At 37.0% G+C, this 17,273-nt stretch overlaps 1 protein-coding gene across 8 annotated transcripts in view; it reads right to left on the bottom strand.

Moving 5' to 3' along the window:
- Positions 1-17,273, bottom strand: part of KTN1 (kinectin 1) — a 117,024-nt gene continuing 99,751 nt past the window's right edge. For 7 of the 8 annotated variants that reach the window (XM_088839577.1, XM_088839576.1, XM_088839575.1 and 4 more), the window contains 4 exons: positions 14,775-14,858; positions 12,782-12,874; positions 9,171-9,291; positions 1-477 (listed from right to left, as the gene is read on the bottom strand). In XM_088839577.1, the coding sequence (XP_088695703.1) occupies positions 473-477; positions 9,171-9,291; positions 12,782-12,874; positions 14,775-14,858 (303 nt within the window). In that variant the 3' untranslated portion in view covers positions 1-472. The remainder of the gene's footprint in view (positions 478-9,170; positions 9,292-12,781; positions 12,875-14,774; positions 14,859-17,273) is intronic. The other variant, XM_088839574.1, reaches the window with a different exon arrangement.

Consider the following 17,273-nt stretch of genomic DNA (forward strand, 5'->3'; position numbering starts at 1 on the left):
TAATAAGCATCCCTTTATTTGCTGACGCCATTACAAAAACCGATTACATTAGCAACAAAAAGTATTTTCTTGAGTTGAAGTCAGAGGCAGTTACTCCCCAAAATGTTAAGTAAAACAGTGTACAACATCAGTATTAAAATGTTAAATTTTACATTGTCTTTACCACTTTTGATCTTCTGAACAATTTTATTGAGCAAAATAAGATAAAAGATTACATGTTTATTTTATCTTCAGGAATGTAAAGGTCTAATTATTCAAACAGTTTTTATTATAAAACTAAACTCTGAAGGTGTCTACAGAGTTGGCTTTTTTCTCTCTTTAAATCAGTAGTCTAACAAGGATTAGAAAAGACAAAACTCTGTTCAGTGTTTCTGACAAAGTAGAAAGGGTGAAAACATAAATAAGGCTTTAATTTGGCAAAATATAATACAATGCCTTCTGTTATCCTTGAATGAACAGCTTCCCAATTACTTCACTCTGCAAAAGATCAGAAAGAAACAAATTCATTTTAAAACAAAGAAACAAAAGACAATCAGAAGACATCTGTCAAACACCAAAGGTACATACTCCATTTGATCTAGCATGGCCCTTTCAACTAAAACAGAACAATCAATACTAATGGTAATCAAAAATAAAGAGAAAAATCTCAGGATTCAAAAGTTTTCAGATGGATTTTAAAATATGTGAGCCAAAACCTCAATTCGGGATTTTGAACCCTATTTAGAAAACATTTAAGAAAACAACATTGGGAATCTATTTGTATTACTGCTCCACTCAAGAGACTATAAAGCTAATAAAATGAATCAACAGCACTGAAGAGAGACTGAAATTTACAACTCTCCACCCACGAATAAATAATTTAAGTTTCAGAGATTTTCTAAGGCCTTCTGAAGCTTTCCAAGTCAGATAAAATGACCGAAGAAATTAAACTTCAAAAGCCATTAAAAACACTAAAAGAATTTAACCATAGGCAACATGTGAAATTTGACTGGATGCTGGTTTGGAAAAAAGTAACTAAAAAGACATTTCAGGTATAAGCAGAGACACCTGAATATGTGCTTAAAAGGGGGGTGATATTATAAAATTACTGTTTTTGTGATTTTGGATGTGACAGTGATACTACAGATTTATAAGAGAATATCTTTGTTCTTGAGATGCATACTTAAATGCTTAGGGATAAAAGATCATGTTATCTGAAAGTCACTTTCTAATAGTTTAACAGCAACAAAATATGCATACACAAATAAAAAGATGAAGCAGTTGAAGGGTGACTGAGTGTTATATATTCTTTCAAATTTTCACTATGCTTGAAATTTTTCAAAAAGTTGAGGTGAAAAGAAGCAATCGAAAGTTAAAAGTAATCACTGGCTATCACATCCTATAACTGAAGCAAGATTAACAGCCGATCAGAAAGTCTACATAGGCCACTGGTACATTAAAGTAAGAAGTACTATGTAAACACATTACAGAAAATGAAGATCCATATGACAATCAAGTGCAATGTATAGAAACAGAAGTTAGTCTTTATCTGAAACATTAACTCTCATACGTCAATACACCAAAAAAGAACTTTTTTCTTTCAGAAACAAAAGACAACTGTATTGTTAAAAAATCTATTTGTTAAAGCGAGTAAGGAGGGCACATATATACCAAACACATAAACAAAATTTCACCTCAGTTGTTCCTGGATACATTGAGAGTCTCTCCAATTCACTATTAACAAACTAAATATCAACTTCAGGAAAAAGCCAGGACTGAAGGAAGAAACTAAAAGAGGCCGGTAAGAGAGGGTTAGATAGAATGAGGAGAAAAGAAAGCAATGACAACAAGGATCAGAACACACAGTGCCTGAAGCAGGGAGGAGAAAAGTACAGATTAAGAGCACAGGGCCTGGGCTCAGACCACCTTGATTTAAATCCCAGCTCAACTAGTTCTAGCCATGTGCCTTTGGGCAATTTAGAGAACCCCTTTGGCTCTCTTGTAAAATGGGAATTATAATATAATAAGTGATTATTATTAATAATCCCTACCTATCTACTGCACTGGGTTGTTGCCAATATTTAAATGAACGATCACATGTTAGAAGCATGTTCATTCTTAGAGGAACACTTACAAAGCGTTAGCTATTAAAACCATCATGCTTCTTCCACATGATTCCACAAACAGGTTCCAGGTAAGGGATCCTGGGTGTTCTGGTCTCAATGACTCACTGGAAAAGACTCTGATGCTGGGAGGGATTGGGGGCAGGAGGAGAAGGGGACGACAGAGAATGAGATGGCTGGATGGCATCACCGACTCGATGGACATGGGTTTGAGTGAACTCCGGGAGTTGGTGATGGACAGGGAGGCCTGGCGTGCTTTGACTCATGGGGTCGCAAAGAGTCGGACACAACTGAGCAACTGAACTGAACTCCCTCAAAATTTCTATGTTAAGATTCTAATCCCCATGGTAATGGTGTTTGGAAATGGGCCCTTAGAAGACTCCACTCATGAATGGGATTAATACCCTTATAAAAAGAACCCCAGAGAGCTCCACTGCCCCTTTTGCCAGGTGAGGACAGAAAAGAAGATGGCCATCTTTAAACCAGGAAGTGGGTCTCATCTGACAGAATCTACTGGTGCCTTGATCTGACACTCCCCCAGCCTCCAAAATTGTGAAGAATAAATCTCAGCTGCTTAAGCCAGTATATAACATTTTTGTTACCGCAACCAAACAAAGACACTAGCGTAATAAAGTTTTCTGGTATGGTCAGATATACACTTGGAACACTTAGAAACCAGGCAAATATGCAACATAAGAAAAAGTAGATATCTAAAAACAAAAAAACTTATACTACAAAATACTAGTGTGACCAGTCCAAAGCTATAAAAAAAAATTAATTAAAAGCATAGGGGAGGGACAACCCCGGTGGTCCAGTGGTTAAGAATTCACCGTCTAATACAGGGGACACAGGTTCAATCCCTGGTCTGGGAACTAAGATCCCACATGCTGCAGAGCAGCTAAGCCCACGTCCGCAACTAGACAGAAGCCAGAGTGCTACAACTGAGACCCAACACAGCCATTAAATAAATAAATATATATATTTTTAAAAAAGCATGGGGGAATGATAGCCTTCTTTTTGGAGAGGTGGTGGGGTGGGGAGAGAAGAATAGGAGATAAGTAAGGCAGATTTTCAGGAGAAAAGGAAGGTTAATGTTTTCCAAATTAAGGATACAAGATAAATACACCTACCCCTACAATTCACAAAAATGCTAAGTTCTGTGTATTAGGACTTAGAAAACTAACTTACCTTTTTTTTTTCCTTTTAAAAACAGCTTTTCCCATACTGAAAATGTATACCATTACCTTAAACAATTCATATGTGCTTGAAATACATACTAAGAAGAAGTAAGATTCTTGGTGGGAATGTAAATTAGTTCAGCCGATACGGAAAACAGTATGGAGGTTCTTCGAAAAACTAAAAACGGTCAAAATGTTATTGCTGTTGTTTAGTTGCTAAGTTATATCCGACTCTGCAACCCAATCGACTATAGCCTACCAGGCTCCTCTGTCCATTTCCCAGGCAAGAACTTCATGGAAAATAGATGGGGAACAGTGGAAACAGTGGCTGACTTTATTTTTTGTGTCTCCAAAATCACTGCAGATGGTGACTGCAGCCAAGAAATTAAAAGACACTTAAAGGAAAGATATAAGCATCTAAATGCAGAGTTCCAAAGAACAGTGAGAAGAGATAAGAAAGCCTTCCTCAGCGATCAATGCAAAGAAATAGAGGAAAACAACAGAATAGGAAAAACAAGAGATCTCTTCAAGAAAATTAGAGATTCCAAGGGAACATTTCATGCAAAGATCGGCTCGATAAAGGACAGAAATGGTAGGGACCTAACAGAAGCAGAAGATATTAAGAAGAGGTGGCAAGAATACACAGAAGAACTGTACAAAAAAGATCTTCACGACCAAGATAGTCACAATAACGTGATCACTGACCTAGAGCCAGACATCTTGGAATGTGAAGTCAAGTGGGCCTTAGAAAGCATCACTACGAACAAAGCTAGTGGAGGTGATGGAATTCCAGTTGAGCTATTTCAAGTCTTGAAAGATGATGCTGTGAAAGTGCTGCACTCAATATGCCAGCAAATTTGGAAAACTCAGCAGTGGCCACAGGACTGGAAAAGGTCAGTCTTCATTCCAATCCCAAAGAAAGGCAATGACAAAGAATGCTCAAACTATCGCACAATTGCACTCATCTCACATGCTAGTCAAGTCATGCTCAAAATTCTCCAAGCCAGGCTTCAGCAATATGTGAACCGTGAACTATCAGATGTTCAAGCAGGTTTTAGAAAAGGCAGAGGAACCAGAGATCAAATTGCCGACATCCGCTGGATCATGGAGAAAGCAAGAGAGTTCCAGAAAAACATCTATTTCTGCTTCATTGACTATGCCAAAGCCTTTGACTGTGTGGATCACAAGAAACTGTGGAAAATTCTGAAAGAGACAGGCATATCAGACCACCTGACCTGCCTCTTGAGAAACCTGTATGCAGGTCAGGAAGCAACAGTCAGAACTGGACATGGAACAACAGACTGGTTCCAAATAGGAAAAGGAGTACGTCAAGGCTGTATATTGTCACCTTGCTTATTTAACTTATATGCAGAGTACATCATGAGGAACTCTGGGCTGGAAGAAGCACAAGCTGGAATCAAGATTGCTGGGAGAAATATCAATAATGCATATCCTCAGATATGCAGATGACACCACCCTTATGGCAGAAAGTGAAGAGGAACTCAAAAGCCTCTTGATGAAAGTGAAAGAGGAGAGTAAAAAGGTTGGCTTGAAGCTCAACATTCAGAAAACAAAGATCATGGCATCTGGTCCCATCACTTCATGGGAAATAGATGGAAAAACAGTGGAAACAGTGTCAGACTTTATTTTTTTGGGCTCCAAAATCACTGCAGATGCTGATTGCAGCCATGAAATTAAAAGACGCTTACTCCTTGGAAGGAAAGTTATGACCAACCTTGATAGTATATTGAAAAGCAGAGACATTACTTTGCCAACCAAGGTCCGTCTAGTCAAGGCTATGGTTTTTCCCGTGGTCACGTATGGATGTGAGAGTTGGACTGTGAAGAAAGCTGATCGCCGAAGAATTGATGCGAACTGTGGTGTTGGAGAAGACTCTTGAGAGTCCCTCATACTGCAAGGAGATCTAACCAGTCCATTCTAAAGGAGATCAATCCTGGGTGTTCATTGGAAGGACTGATGCTAAAGCTGAAACTCCAATACTTTGGCCACCTCATGCGACGAGTTGACTCACTGGAAAAGACTGATGCTGGGAAAGGTTGGGGGCGGGAGGAGAAGGGGACGACAGAGAATGAGATGGCTGGATGGCATCACCAACTCTGTGGACATGAGTTTGATTGAACTGCGGGAGTTGGTGATGGACAGGGAGGCCTGGCACGCTATGGTTCATGGGGTCGCAAAGAGTTGGACACAACTGAGCGACTGAACTGAACTAAATATAATGGAAAAGATATTAAAATATTTGTGTTGTGTGTGCTGTATACCATAAACTAAAACAAGATTGTAAATTAACTGTACTTCAATTTTTAAAAAAGTAATAAATAAAATAGGAGGAAAAAATAGAAGATTCTTGACATCAGACATTAACCTATAAATTCTGATGATTAAGAAATTTTTATTTCCAATTTAATCATCTGGGAGTATTGATAGTTTTTACAGAGTCAACAAGAAGGAGTATACACTGAACAAATGATGGCTGAAGTTAAAAAACTAAGGGTAACACAAACATTTAAAAGGCATAAAGAAAGCTGTGGGAACCAAGGGATCCCTACAGAGGAATAATCACTGTCACTGCTGGATGGAACCCATGCAAGAGTTCTCAAGTGCTGGTGGACCTCTAAATTCATACACTCCATCTAACCTGCATGATATACGACTGATCACTTACCACCCTTTCACTTGCCAAAAGTGGACTTATGTTCACCAGCTGACAAAAGAATACTGAGTTATCACTTAGCTAAGCTTCCTGCTAAACAACAGTTCCGTTTTAGTTGTGTTGCCTGGGTATATGTTTTTCTTTTAACAAATTACACACTGTAATTTTATAAACCAGAAAAAAAAAATCTGAAAAATAAAAGTGTTATTACTGATGATCAGTGTAAGGCTCAAATTTTATATGATTAAGACCAAAGTGGAAACAGGCAAGCCAAAATGGTCCAGACCACATGTCTGATAAAAGAAAAAGTAACTAGAGAATACTTTTGATATGCTAGTGAGATATTATTGACAAGGCAGAGTTGGACTGTGAAGAAAGCTGAGCGCTGAAGAATTGATGCTTTTGAACTGTGGTGCTGGAAAAGACTCTTGAGAGTCCCTTGTACTGCAAGGAGATCCAACCAGTCCATTCTAAAGGAGATCAATCCTGGGTTTTTATTGGAAGGACTGATGCTAAAGCTGAAACTCCAATACTTTGGCCACCTCATGCAATGAGTTGACTCACTGGAAAAGACTCTGATGCTGGGAAAGATAGGGGGCGGGAGGAGAAGGGGACGACAGAGAATGAGAGGGCTGGATGGCATCACCGACTCGATGGACATGAGTTTGAGTGAACTGCGGGAGTTGGTGATGGACAGGGAGGCCTGGCGTGCTGTGATTCATGGGGTCGCAAAGAGTCGGACACGACTGAGCGACTGAACTGAACTGAAAGGAAAAGGGTAACAGGACAGCTTATAATTTTGCAGATTCTCAGAAATGAAACCCTTCTATGGACTGACCTCACCATATTTAGAATTCATAACTATTCGCAGTATCTTGTATGCAAAAGAAGATCCAGTATTAGCTCCAGCAATTAGGAAATCACTAATGAATGCCATGGAATGACAGGTCATTTCATCTAGTTCCTGGAACAGCAGAAAAGAAGCCTCTCTCCAGAGCAGAGAGTAGCAAGAAGAGAAGTAGATACTGTAAGAAAGAATAGTTTCTTCTTCTAAAAATTTTTAAGCAGTGAAATGAAAAAAAAAACTAGGATGGTATCCTGAAGCATAAAGTTAAAATAAGATATTTGAGCATATTTTCAAGACTAAACAGGAGCAATATGTGGAGAAAACAGGACTGAAGATGTGGGAAGGAAAGCTGCCCTGGACACAGGAAGCAAGGTTATTTTCTCAATTAGGGGAGGGTGGTAAAGTGGTAGAAGTTTAACTCTAGGCAACTGAGAATTCAGCTTACCAAGGATAAAAGACTGAGATATAATTCTTGTTGTTGACAAGTTACAAGAATGAGTTCAGTTTATGTGCAAAGTCTTAAAGGTAACTGACCTGAAATAGCAGTTTAAAGAAGAGTATGTACTAAGGCAGACAAGAGGACAATCTGCAAGTAAGAGAGAATGCCCCTGGAATCAAGACGGAGGTCCCTCCCAACTTTTTCAGGGCACCCAACCTATCCTGGGGCTTCCCTGGTGGCTCGTTGGTAAAGAATCCGCCTGCAATGCAGGAGACCTGGGTTCGATCCCCGGGTTGGGAAGATTCCCTGGAGAAAGGAACGGCTACAAAATTGTATTCTGGCCTGCAAAATTTCATGGAATGTATAGTCCATGGGATCACAAAGAGTCGGACATGACTGAGCGACTTTCACTAACCTATCCTGAGGCCTTTGCATGAGCTAAGAGTCCTAAGTTTGAGTGCTAAAAGGGAGAATTCAGTGGTAAGCTGCCCCATGGCATTGCACAGGCCACTCCACTGATCTACAGGACATCATGATTATTATAGAACAAACAGCTTCAAAAGAAGAATAAAGTATTCAATGCATACCAGAATATCTTAATTATCCAAAGCATTGTGACTTAAGTCATTCTTAAAACAGGTAAAACCCAGGAACCAACAATGAATTCATCAACATGCATTCTCAGGTCATATAGGCAATAAAATTTCATAACATATTTTGGCGAATGATGGTTTATTTATCTTCAGCTAAGACTCTCACTTCAAGAATTAAAAAATGTATTTCTCTGATTACCCATCAGTTCAGTTCAATTCAGTTCAGTCGCTCAGTCGTGTCCGACTCTTTGCGACCCCATGAATCACAGCACGCCAGGCCTCCCTGTCCACCACCAACTCCCGGAGTTCACTCAAACACATGTCCATCGAGTCGGTGATGCCATCCAGTCATCTCATTCTCTGTCGTCCCCGTCTCCTCCCACCCCCAATCCCTCCCAGCATCAGAGTCTTTTCCAGTGAGTCAACTCATCGCATGAGGTGGCCAAAGTATTGGAGTTTCAGCTTTAGCATCAGTCCTTCCAATGAACACCCAGGATTGATCTCCTGCAACCTTAAATAAAACCCAACTTCCAATGTAAATTGTGATGACAATTTTTCATTTCAGCATCTTATGTGAAAGGTCAAAGAAGAAAAGTGTTTCTATATGAAAATACTAATTCAAAAAGGTATATACACAGCTCTATTCACTGCAGGATTATTCACAATAGCCAAGATTTATAGAAACAACCTAAGTGTCCACTAATGAATGAACACACACACACACACAATGAATTACTACTCAGCCATAAAAAAAGAAGGAAATACTGCCATTTGCAATAACATGGTTAGAACGTGGAAGTATTATGCTAAATAAACTAAGTCAGAGAAAGACAAATAACATGATTTCACTAGTATGTAGAATCTAAAGAAAACAAAACAAATGGACAAAATAAGACAAAACAAAAACTCACAAAACAGAACAGCCTGGTGGTTACCATACGGGAAGGGAGTTGGAGGGTGGGCAAAAGTGAAGGACGTCAACTGTATGGTGACAGATGGTAACTAGTCTTGTGGTGGTTATGACCTTGCAATGTATACAACTATAATGCTATAATCATGAAACTTATATATACTTTTAAAAAAAATGGTATGTATTTTTTTTAAAAAGGGTATGTATTTTCTTCTCTAAACTACAAGATCAAAGTATGCACAAGATGGAAATAAAACTCCAAGAAAGCTCACATTGTCATTTGGAGGTTTTTAGAGAGATACAGAGGGAAAATGTCCACTACAGTAACAACTGTTTCTATATTTATGGTGAATACACACTATATATGCATTCACACACACTGTGTCAATTATTCACGGACAGACAGCAAATCTTCAGTTTTTCTTACCTAATACCTGATACTGTTCTTTCTCCTTTGTGAGCTGTTGGTTTACTGCCTGAAGCAACTGCTGTAACTGTGTTACAGTCTGATTTAGACTTACAGACATTGTCTCCTTCTCAGAAGACTCCTAAGAAAAAGATTAAAGAGATGAAAAACCCGAAGCCTAAGGAAAAGGCATTTGCAACCAAAAACAGAAAATACTTTATTGCTGTTTTACACACAGATGTAAAAAATCTGAAAGATGACATGAAAACTGACAGTAAGAATCGCACAGAGCAACAGCGTCTGCTGCAGCAGTGCAAGTTAGTCTGCACCTAAGGAAGTTCAATGCCAAATAAATGCTGTCACCAGGCTACAAAGGGAAAAATAAAGAATCTATGAATATCAGACGTAAGTCTTTTACTCCTTTCATAAAAAAATATACAAAGAGCCAAAGGAGAATACACTCACAACAGAAAAATAACAAACATATATTGAGCTCTTACAAAATCTGAGGCACTGTTGGGTTACCCACTATTTACCTGTTTTATATAGTAACTCACTTATTCCCTTCAACAATCCTACAAAATATGTACTATTATCATTACCTTTTATGGAGCAACTAAAGCCCAGAGAGGCTAAAGAGTTTCCCCTAAGTCAGTCACACAGCTACTGAACAACAGAATCAGGATTCAAATGCAAGAAGCAGAGTCTACAGTCTTTTTTTTTTTTAATACAATTTATTAGAAAACTGAAATTTACAATGTGTTTATATCACTCACTGAATACACGGCATTTAAAAACAACATCATTACATAAAGATAACAAAAACACAAAGTCTTAAAACCTACGGGATATGTAAAACATTATCCACTGAGGCCTTAAATGTAGTACATTTTACATAAAAAGGAAAACCAATGAGTATACAAGTATACAGCAAGTTTAAGAAGTTAGCAAAATAAACAGAATAATCATAAAGAAAAGAAAGCAACTAATACATACCAGGTATTAATGCAATAAAGATAAAATTGAGAGGCTCAACAGAGTCAAAGCTGCCTTAAAAAGCTTTTCTAAAAAGGTAACAATAATCAACAAGAAAAATCTTGCAAATAAACAATACTCAAAATGGAAATTACTCATAGAAGCATTAAGAATATAAATAATAGAATCAAATTTATGTCTATACATTCAAAGATTAGTTGTCTCATATACAGGGTTATTGTTACCATCTTTCTAAATTCCATATATATGCATTAGTATACTGTATTGGTGTTTTTCTTTCTGGCTTATTTCACTCTGTATAATAGGCCCCAGTTTCATCTACCTCATGAGAACTGATTCAAATCAATTCTTTTTAATTGCTGAGTAATACTCCATTGTGTATATGTATCACAGCTTTCTTATCCATTCATCTGCAGATGGACATCTAGGTTGCTTCAGTGTCCTGGCTATTATAAACAGTGCTGCAATGAACATTGGAGTACATGTGTCTCTTTCAATTCTGGTTTCCTCGGTGTGTATGCCCAGGAGTGCAACTGCTGGGTCGTATGGCAGTTCTATTTCCAGTTTTTTAAGGAATCTCCACACTGTTCTCCATAGTGGCTGTACTAGTTTGCATTCCCACCAACAGTGTAAGAGGGTTCCCTTTTCTCCACACCCTCTCCAGCATTTATTGCTTGTAGACTTTTGGAGAGCAGCCATTCTGGCTGGCGTGAAATGGTACCTCATTGTGGTTTAGATTTGCATTTCTCTGATTATGAGTGATGTTGAGCATCTTTTCATGTGTTTGTTAGCCATCTATATGTCTTCTTTGGAGAAATGTCTGTTTAGTTCTTTGGCCCATTTTATGATTGGGTCGTTTATTTTTCTGGAATTAAGCTGCAGGAGTTGCTTGTGTATTTTTGAGATTAATCATTTGTCAGTTGCTTCATTTGCTATTATTTTCTCCCATTCTGAAGGCTGTCTTTTCACCTTGCTTATAGTTTCCTTTGCTGTGAAGAAGCTTTTAATTTTAATTAGGTCCCATTTGTTTATTTTTGCTTTTATTTCCAATATTCTGGGAGGTGGGTCATGGAAGATCCTGCTGTGATTTATGTCACAGAGTGTTTTGCCTATGTTCTCCTCTAGGAGTTTTATAGTTTCTGGTCTTACTTTTAGATCTTTAATCAATTTTGAGTTTATTTTTGTGTATGGTGTTAAGGATTGTCTAGCTTCATTCTTTTACAAGTGGTTGACCAGTTTTCCCAGCACCACTTGTTAAAGAGACTGTCTTTTATCCATTAAATATTCTTGCTTCCTTTGTCAAAGATAAGGTGTCCATAGGTGTGTGGATTTATCTCTGGGCTTTCTATTTTGTTCCATTGATCTATACTTCTGTCTTTATGCCATACTGTCTTGATGACTGTGGCTTTGTAGTAGAGCCTGAAGTCCGGCAGGTTGATTCCCCCAGTTCCATTCTTCTTTCTAAAGATTGCTTTGGCTAGTCGAGGTTTTTTTGTATTTCCATACAAACTGTGAAATTATTTGTTCTATCTCTGTGAAAAGTACCACTGATAGCTTGATAGGGATTGCACTGAATCTATAAATTATTTTGGGTAGTATACTCATTTTCACAATATTTATTCTTCCAATCCACGAACACGGTATATTTCTCCATCTATTAGTATCCTCTTTGATTTCTTTCACCAGTGTTTTATAGTTTTCTATATATAGGTCTTTTGTTCCTTTCAGTTCAGTTCAGTCACTCAGTCAAGTCCGACTCTTTGCGACCCCATGAATCACAGCACGCCAGGCCTCCCTGTCCATCACCAACTCCCGGAGTTCACTCAAACTCATGTCCATCGAGTCAGTGATACCATCCAGCCATCTCATTCTCTGTCATCCCCTTCTCCTCCTGCCCCCAATCCCTCCCAGTATCAGAGTCTTTTCCAGTGAGTCAACTCTTAGGTAGATATATTCCTAAGTATTTAATTCTTTTCGTTGCAACAGTGAATGGAATTGTTTCCTTAATTTCTCTATTTTCTCGTTATTAGTGTATAGGAATGCAAGGGATTTCTATTTCTGTGTGTTGATTTTATATCCTGCAACTTTACTATATTCATTGATTAGCTCTAGTCATTTTCTGGTAGAGTCTTTAGGGTTTTCTGTGTAGAAGGATCATGTCATCTGCAAACAGTGAGAGTTTTACTTCTTCTTTCCCAATTTGGATTCCTTTTATGTCTTTTTCTGCTCTGATTGCTGTGGCCAAAACTTTCAAAACTATGTTGAATAGTAGTGGTGAGAGTGGGCACTCTTGTCTTGTTCCTGACTTTAGGGGAAATGCTTTCAATTTTTCACCATTGAGGATAATGTTTGCTACAGTCTAAAGTAGTATACCATAATACCTCCCAACTCAAACCTAAACATTAATGTAATATCTCACCAAGCTAGAGTGAAAACAAATATCAATAAAAACACAGAATTTCAGATAAGATACCTCAAAGAAAAGATGACCTTGAGTTAAGAATGCAACAAAATTGATGGAAGCACATTACACAAAGGCATTTTTTCAGTCAGAGGTGAATCTTGTACATTTTTCATTCTTCACATAATTTATAAGGTAATTAGCCCAGAGATTTGGAGTTAAAGAAAATGCATACCGTTTCTTGGGAAACATCACTATTCTCAATAACAGTAGTGTCTCCAGAAGCTTTTACTATTTTTGACTGGATAAGATCTAGTGACTGTTGAGCCTGTAAGGAAAGCAATATAGAGCCTATCAATACTACAATTGATATATAACTATATATATATATAGAGAGAGAGAGAGAGAGATATGAAAAAGTGAGTGATTTCCTTACGTATTTTGTATAAAACTAAAACTAAAGCTCTTCTCACAATACAACGTAAAAGTCAACCTGTTCAAGTTTTTTCTCCAAAATCAAATAGCTGTCTCCCCTACCAGATTATAAAAACACATGCTCACTATTTTTAAATGCTCAAACAATGAAGAAAATATATAAAGACATTAAAAGCAGAAATAACCTCAGTGGTACTTAGGTTAGATCGAGATCACATTAGTGATATTAGTCTAGATCAGAGGCTGGCCAAATCTCGCCACACTCTGTCTTTGTACAGTTCACAAGCTAAGAATGGTTTTTACATTTTTAAAGAGTCATGTTAGACAAATAAAGAGTATATGAAAGAAACTACAGGTGGGCAGTAAATCTTAAAACTTTGAGTTTGTTGATTCCTGGTGTGAATCCCTCATCAGTGTACATATGTTCTAATGGAAGATTGGTAGAAAATGTTCTGAAAAGTGGGCTATTAACATACATATTACTTCATGAAAAACTGTTACCTTTTTACATGTCAATAAATATTTACATGCATTTCCAATCATGAGTTACACAATATTTCTATTATACAGATATGGGGCAGTTCACTATCAACTATTGTTGCCATTTTATGCCAAACAACATGGCATATCCATATCTTTGAGCACCTGTTTAATATCTTTAAAGCACCTTCTGAGAAAATAAATTGTTAGGCTAAAACTGCATGTTTTATTAGTTTGTCCAGTGTCAAACACTAAAATCGAGTATCAAAGTAAATCAGATCGCTCAGTCTTGACAATGTATTACATATATCTAAGTCAGAGCTCCAAAACTTATGAAGTTCACATTTTCTCTACTGGCCACAATATCAAAGAAATTTGAACCAACTCTAGAGTCCTAGACTTTTGCATAATAATTATAAGCTATAATCATATAGAATAAACAGAAATTTTTCCTTCAGTCTTTCAGAAAGTGACATAATTGTTTTGCTGACTGTATCTCCTATAGACACAATCATAGCTAGAAAGCAGCTCTGATAAAAGCATATACAAATTACACTATTAAAAATCTCAATAGAATTACAAATAACTTGTCAAACTAATGCAAAAAAAAAAAAAAAAAACCGTAATCCAAAGATCACCCATCTATGTGAGATTAAGAGAAACATACTTTTACAAAGAAATAAAGGAATAAATTTCTGAAACAGCAGAGGTCTACATTTCTGTTAGATACACGCAGTGAGATGAGGTAAGGTGAAAGTCGCTCGGTCGTGTCCGACTCTTTGCGACCCCATGGACTGTAGACTGCTAGGCTCCTCTGCCCACGGAATTCTCCAGGCAAGAATACTGGAGTGGGTAGCCATTCCCTTCTCCAGGGGATCTTCCCAACCCAGGATTCAAACACAGGTCTCCCGCATTGCAGGTGGATCCTTTACCATTTGAACCACCAGGGAAGCATGAAGATCCAAAGAAATATACTTTGTAAATGACTATATAAGCAAATCCCAATAAAAAATATATAGATGTAACCAAATTTTTTAAGAGTAACAGCAATTGAATTCAAGATGTAATCATACTTTACAAAGCAATTAATTATATAAATATGATGAAAAGAAGAAGTGAATTAAGGAAAATGGAAAAACAAGCCAAAAAGTCTAGTTCCAAATATGTAACTATGTAGCAAACAGCTTAAATTTAAGAACAAATTAATGGGATGATGCAAAAGAATAAATCCAGAGTTAGCAGTATGTCAGCTTAAGACTCAAAGTACAATACATTATAATGATACGGCATCTTCAGGACAAGCAGTGTCTTACCTTACGCAAGTCACCAGCTACCTTCTGTCTTTCACTTTGTTCAGTTCTAAGTTTTGCGTGTGTTTCATTTAACTGTTTCTTTAACTGTAAAAATAAAGGAACACCATAATTAACTTAATTCACATCCTTCTTTGATTATGCTGAGACCCCTAGGACTGAAGAATGAATGAGAAAGAATGGGATCGCTAACAGTTATTATGCACAGTGGATTAGCCAATATGCTGCACCAGATGTATAGAAAAGCTGTAAGCAGTGGAGATTCCAATCTGTAAAGCTAAACTTAAGAAAAGCTACAGAAACAAACTAGAGTTTAGAAAACCGCAAATATAAAAACAAAACCATAAAATTACAGTAGAGGATTATTACTATTTTAAGTACTGTTGTTGTTCAGTCACTTAAGTCGTGTCCAAGTCTTTGGGACCCCATGGACTGCAGCACACCAGGCTCTCCTGTCCTTCACTATTTCCCAAAGCTTGCTCAAACTCATGTCCACTGAGTGAGTGATACTATCCAACCATTTCACTCTCTGTCAAGCCCCTTCTCCTTCTGCCCTCCATCTTTCCCAGCACCAGGGTCTTTTCCAATAAATCGGCTCCTCACATCAAATGGCCAAAGTAATGGAGCTTCAGCTTTAACATCAGTCCTTCCAATGAATATTCAGGACTGATTTCCTTTAGAATTGACTGGTTTGCTCTCCTTGCAGTCCAAAGGACTCTCAAGAGTCTTCTCCAACATCACAATTCAAAAGCATCAATTCTTCGGCGCTCAGCCTTCTTTATGGTCCAATTCTCACATCTATATATGACTACTGGAAAAACCATAGCTTTGACTATCCGGACCTTTGTTGGAAAAGTGATGTCTTTGCTTTTTAATACACTGTCTAGGTTTGTCACTAGCTATTTTAAGTATTACTATTCACTATTCATAAAGCATATTCATTCACATTTATTCCAAATTAAAAGGCAAATAATAAAGTTTACTAATTTTAAATGTTTAAAGGTTTTCTTAACCTATATAGTTAAGAGTTATGTAATATTTTTAAAAACACTGAACAGAAAATGAAATCTTCAAAAATCCAGTAAAATGAAATCTTCAAAAATTTAAATGTTGTTCATCCTTTAAAATGTCACTAGAGAGATGAGTGCAAGACCACACTGACTTAACTATACCAACAAGAAACATCTTAACATATACATCTCAACCAACTTGTTCAAACAATTACAAAGCTGTATTAAACTCCAGCGTCAATACATACTGCCTCTTCTCTCGGTAACTATTCTGAATAATTATGAATGAAGGAAATGGACTCAGTGACAAAAAATAACTTTTAAAATTAAACTCATAAAATTAATTGATTATGCCTCTTACCCATAAGCCAAGCATTCCAAACAGTTCTGGAAACCCCAAAGGGGAAAATATAAGACACTGGAATTTCAAACATGTAGAAAGAATCAGTGCACGCATGACATGCCATTTGCAAATTTGATTTTGCAAACTCTATGCCAAATGCTTCAGTTTTTGCTCCTTTATTTAACTCTGATTTCATACATCAGAGAGTTATTCCTTTGGCCCAGGAACATACAATGTATAAGCAAAAACAAAATTAATATATCTTCCAACTGAACTGAACTGAACTGAAAATGTGGAAGTTACCCTGAGCAAAAAACAAACAGAAAGATTAAAACGAAGACTGCAAACTCAAGGCAAAAAAAAATTTAAATACCGTTCAAAATGACCTTTTGACAGAAGGGTCAAAATATACAAAGAGAGCACCAGGCTATACGGAGACTCAACATAATCCTTGGGTTTGAAGCTACTATTGGAGTCAGCCACTAAGCACCAAAGCTAAACGTAAAATCTCCAACAACTGTAGTTGGAAATGGATTTTTTAAAACCACATTATAGGATAAGCATATTCCTTAAAGCTGTAGCATACCACAGTACCAATCTGTAGCAATCAATCAATATATAGCAAATGGACCTAAAATTAATCTTACATTGCAATGGGAATGATTCAATTCAGGTAAAATGAAGGTAAATTTTATTTTAAAACTAGAAAGGGGTGTGTGTATGGACAGGGCATCAGGGTGGGAACTTGATGTGTACATTTCATAGACAGCCCTACTCTGAAAATTGATTCCCATGGATCACTGCTGTAACACTGCTTAACATGAATGAGTTAAGAAATTTTCTTTGGTATACAGCAATACTAAAAAGAAAATTCCAAACTTGGCAGCACCAACTTATAGTAAGGAGACAATCAGCTTATTGCGATTGTACTAGAGTTCATTCAGGTACTTTTAAAAAAATCTAGTAACATTCTTAATTTTTAAGTCACAAACAATGACTACTGTTTGAAACATACAATAAGATAGTCATGTTTATGTAACAAATAAGCCTGTCAATCAGTGTAAATTTCCAGAAAATTTAAGAATGGGAATACAGTGTACTCTGTCTTTATACAACATTTAGCTAACTCTGAGCCTGTAGTTTTAAAAT

Source organism: Moschus berezovskii, chromosome 9 (genome assembly GCF_049115385.1).
Source record: "Moschus berezovskii isolate FMDL1 chromosome 9, NW_MosBer_1.0, whole genome shotgun sequence".
Lineage (NCBI taxonomy): Eukaryota > Metazoa > Chordata > Mammalia > Artiodactyla > Moschidae > Moschus > Moschus berezovskii.